Genomic DNA, 5,000 nt, shown 5'->3' on the forward strand with positions numbered 1-5,000 from the left:
ATGAGAACAGTAACAACAAAGTTCTAACAATTTCCACAAGAATTTTACGCTTGTTCGTTAATTTTAGTCAATTGACCATGATCTCCATAATCGTTTCCTTTAAGAATCACCAAGCTTTGTTTTAAAAACTCGGGAATCATGATTGACAACGACACTGAGGAAAGCTCAACAAAATACAAGCATGAATTAATTGCTTCCGGTCCAGGAAATGTACAAAATCGCTTTTAAAAATCATGAATCATTGAGGTAAAAACCAAGAAATAAAGAATACGTTAAGACTCGAATGATTTCGCCTCTATCGTGGATTGTCAATTTCTTGGTACGAAGACGTTGCAATTGCTTCAGATAAAAAATAAAAAACAAAATTTTGTCAAATGTTAAAAAACTCGTCCTTTCTTCATTATTAGCTATTATTGATGTACTATTATTCACTTAATTTTTGCGTCATGTTATGCTCTCGACACTTATTGTTCGCGTCACTTTAATTTCGCGATTTTAAAAAGTTCGCGAAAAAGACGATATTCGTATTCTCAGTAATGGACTGGAAATAGCTTGCAATGTAGGCTAATACGGGGGAATAGCCCTTTTCACGGTTAGTTTTTCTCATTTGCGTTACAATTAATCTAGCATGAATGTGAGGCAATTTCGGGCTATTTTGTAGTTTTAACTCGAAATTGCCTCGCATCCACGTTAGATTACATTGTAACTAACCGTGAAAAGGGCTATATCATAAAAAGTATTTGCATTTGAAAAGATTTCCCCGCATTAGCCTCCATTGCAAGCAAGTTCCAGTCCAATACTGAAAATACGAACATGGTCTATTGAAGTGTCGCGAAAATGTAATAAGGTACCTCTCTCAAATCGTTTTCACTATTTACCCTTAATTAAAGGCCAACCTTCGGCCGATAGGCACTGCGTGCCGTGGAACAATTTTCATACACGAAAATCCAGCTAAAGCTTAAATTCATCCAATTAGATCGCTACGATAAGAAATGCGAATTTCCATTAAAAAAAAACAAACAGTCGAAAATCCTGTCGGTTGAAGGTGGGCCTATCAAGGAATGCACACTTTTGATTGTTTTTATAAACAGTGGAATGAGTTGGGCTAACCATATCATTTGCTGTTGGGCTGGAGAAACAAAAGTGGCCTCTCACCAATGTGGCCTGGGTTCGATTCCCAGGCGTCGCATGTGGGACTGGGTTGAATTTGTTGGTTCTCTGCTCTGCTCCGAGAGGTTTTTCTCCGGGTACTCCGGTTTTCGCCCAGCACTCAGAGCCTCTCTAAAACTCACTGTTCTGCAAGCCAGCTGCGAGGTAAACTTAAGCCGGCTTCTTGAAACATTGAAGCGGGACCAGCTATCAGAAAAAGAGATCATAAAGCTATAATGATCTTTAAGTCCCTCAATTGGTTAGCCCCGGTGTACTTGCATGAATTATTCAGTGAGCGATACACAGACTATGACTTTCGTGATTTTTTCCGAAAGTTAAACTTACCCAAGCCGCGTACTAACTATTTGAAACGTAGCTTTAGCTATAGTGCCTTACTTAAACGTATGAAACATGTTGTGCCCAACAATGTTGCGAGCGTTTGGCCAGGTCTTTACACGATTTCTGCAGAGTCCTTTCTTTTTCGTCGAGTTAAAAAAGGCTCTGCTGGCAGGGTGTCCCGTTTTCCGCTCTTCTCAAAAACCAACCTATGATTTGATACGAATTGATTTGATTTGATTTCCGTAAATTGTCCCCAATTTAGCCCCAGCGCAAAGTACACCCGATCATTCATTATGGCGAGAAACCATCCCTTTACAGTATGTTCCAAGTGATCAGTGAGAGCAGTTTGATTTTCGTTAAATTATTAATTGTTTTTTTCCTTCAGATTGGCAAACCTTGAAGCTCAATATCACTCGCGTTTGGCTCCAAGATATCTACGGCCCTGCCAACATCATTCCTCTTGAAGACTACTTGAAGGCCAACTTGTAGCGCGCATTAATGCTGGAACGGTCCCCTGATTTGGTTTGCGACATTTTACTAAATTTTGACTTTGGATTAATCGAGTGATCACCACAGAAAAGTGTGGGCAACTGAGGCAGTTGCCCACACGAGAGAAAAGACATTGACGCGTCTCTGTCAGTTTAGCTAGATTAGGGTTTTGCGTATTAAGCTACCTGAAGCATAATGAACGACTATTCTGCCAGCTAGTGCGCAGAAAGTTGTAACTAAAATGAATTGCGGTCGCTTTGCCCGAACTGAAAATGTGTTCCGCGGACTATTCTTTACGATGATTTTATTCTTCTATTAATTTCGTATTGGGCGAAAGGATTTATATTTTTAGCAAACCGGCCTCCGGCAAATAGGCTATCGGGCGAAACGACCAGCTACCACTAGGAGTAGATTTGTTTCACTAAAAAATAGCTTTTTTTTTCAACTACGGATAATTTTTCATCAAAAATTTTAGACGTCTGTAATCTTTGAAAGTTAATAGCTCAATGGATTGAGAGTCGAAAAATCATACACACTTTATAGTCTTTTTAAGACAGTTGTTAGAGTCTTTCACACTGTCAGACACAATAAATAAAGTAATTAGCGTTTTCAAAATGATATGTGAGGATAACAATCTTCTTGTTTCTTTTTTTTTTTCTGATGCAAAACTTTTCCACTCCAATTTTCTGTGCTACAACCCTGCTGTGCTTTTGCGAGACCGCGCACGATTCACAGTGATCAGAAGATTCAGCCTTGCGTCTACAAGAAACAAGGACCTGGAGACTTCTACTTGTTATGAAAATGAATACTCTCTTAATTGCGCTCGACATTTCTAGTCTTGGGTATCCTGTGCATAGGGTGCGCTTTTTCAGCGCCATCTTGAATTACGTCATACGTGCATTGATACGTCATATGCGCAAATGACGATCGTGCACCTGATTGTTTGTTCCAATAAGATTGTTTTTTTTCCCTGCCCTTCTCTTTTACTTCTTAAGCGGCTGTCGAAAGCACTTGAATAATCCGAAATTACTACTAGTCTAACTTCTCTCTCTCTCCCTCTGTTTCTTGAGACAAGTTCCTCGAGAGGCAAGAAATGAACTAACTTGGTTTCCCAGTCACCAGGTTAGATAACGAAGGAGACTCAGTCAATATAGCAGACTGCGTTTTAACTATTTCATTCGATTCGGCGCGTATTAAATCAGTTATCACAGGCGTGGAACGAGCTACTCTGACAACTTAAAACGAATCTCAAAATTATACACACATTTTATTGAATTATGATTGGCTGAGTTCTAATCAAAACCAGAAAGTTTGTTCAAGGTTGTCAGTTACAATCACAGCTTGGCGGTGCCTTTAAACTTGTTTCCTAATTGAATGTTCGTTGTCCTTTATTTTCACACCCACCGCAACTGTAACGAAATCGCCAGGCGCGCGTTTGCTGAGCTAAACAACGTGTTTTTCCCATTGGTGTATTAAATGAGTTGAAAGTGATCGCGTGGGGACCCAAACGGCCTCTTGGTGCTTGCTACAGTGTTTGGCCACAGCGACGTTCACACGTTTAACTCAAAAAACAAGGAAACCAGGGTACGCGGGAACAAACGCAGATAGAGTCAGTTTTAAAATGGCGGGCGAGACTGACATCAGCTTGGTGTCAAGACTTTACTCTGAAACCACTAGTACCCAATCCACTCACATTAAATAGGGAGTTTAAGCAAAGACGACGTTTACGGCAACGACAACGCCACGAAGCAAGAATATTATTGGTTAAAAATTAAATGAAGAAATAATCGTGCAGCACGAATTTCCGTGCATTTCTTTGATGTACTCCACAAAACAACAACGTGAAATCACTACATTTTAGGTTTTGGCGACAACGTGAGCATATAACAATGAACCATTTATTTGCTATCTTTACTTTAAAACCTTTCGTAACCTTCCAGTTACAGGATAGATCGCCCGTATTGTACAACGTGAACAAGACAGAATAATTGCGTAATACTTGCGATAGCCACCGTCTTTGCTTAAACTCACTGTGCGACGTGAAGGAGGTGGAATTCTCTCGATAGACTCGCCACAATGCAAAGTTGTATTTTGGAATGACGTTTTAGTTGTCGTAAACGCCATTTTTGCTTAAACTCAATTGGGAGCTTAAGGACGTTCGCGCTAATTGTTTGTGCGCAACGTTACTGCGCAGGTAACGCGACTGTATTATGTCACGTATTACTTCGAGCATTAGTGAAGTTGAGGTTTTAAAACCTTTGCAAAAACCGTGGACGATAAGTCTTGCACAGCGTTGGATCAGAGAAGATCGTGATCAGTCAAAATTGATTTAAAATATTTATGAAAGTCAAGTAGACTACTTCACGACTGATATTCGCGAGGTTTTATCAGTCGTGCACTAGTCTACTTGACTTCCATACAAATTTTTCAAGCATCAGTTAAAATAAAAGGGCGACAAAAACGCCGAGGAAATTCCAGGCCGGCAAAAGAATAGCACATTTATTTCCGAATCATCATGAAACTTCAAAGAGAAGTGAGCGGGAGGATGGAAAAGCTCTGGAAAAGGTAGCTGATCGAGTAGACTAGTGGCTGAAAGTTTGGAAAACTCGAGGACGAACCGTTGCGTAAATTTAATGGGGCTGTTTCTTTTTAATGTTTTTACTACCCTACGAACTTAAGTTCAAAGTGAATGCATGTTTTTAAAGTTCTTTTCCTTTACTTTCGTGAAAATTGAGCAGTATTTTCGTCCTCGTCCGCTTGAATAGTGCGGACCTGCGTGGAAACAATCAGCGATTGAATTTCACAAAAAAACACACTCCAAAGGATGAGCATGACGGCAATGGAGAGATATTATACAAAACACCAACGAAATGAAGATGACCCCTGCTTAAAACTTCGTTGCTATGCTCGAGAAAGGTTTTTTTTTCGGTAAAAGCCTTTCACCTCTTCAACGATCGATCCTTTCTTGGGTTCCAGTCCTTGCCCGACAGGTCACGCAAAAGCGTGACAAACGAACTTTTCCA

General features: G+C 40.0%; 1 protein-coding gene across 1 annotated transcript in view; it reads left to right on the plus strand.

Annotated features, from left to right (window-relative positions):
* Positions 1-2,595, plus strand: part of LOC138045476 (protein CREG1-like) — a 10,930-nt gene extending 8,335 nt beyond the window's left edge. Inside the window, exon 5 of the mRNA XM_068891995.1 lies at positions 1,874-2,595. Within this exon, the coding sequence (XP_068748096.1) occupies positions 1,874-1,977 (104 nt within the window). The 3' untranslated portion in view covers positions 1,978-2,595. The remainder of the gene's footprint in view (positions 1-1,873) is intronic.
* Positions 2,596-5,000: the final 2,405 nt, after the last annotated feature.

Source organism: Montipora capricornis, chromosome 4 (genome assembly GCF_036669925.1).
Source record: "Montipora capricornis isolate CH-2021 chromosome 4, ASM3666992v2, whole genome shotgun sequence".
Classification (NCBI taxonomy): Eukaryota; Metazoa; Cnidaria; class Anthozoa; order Scleractinia; family Acroporidae; genus Montipora; species Montipora capricornis.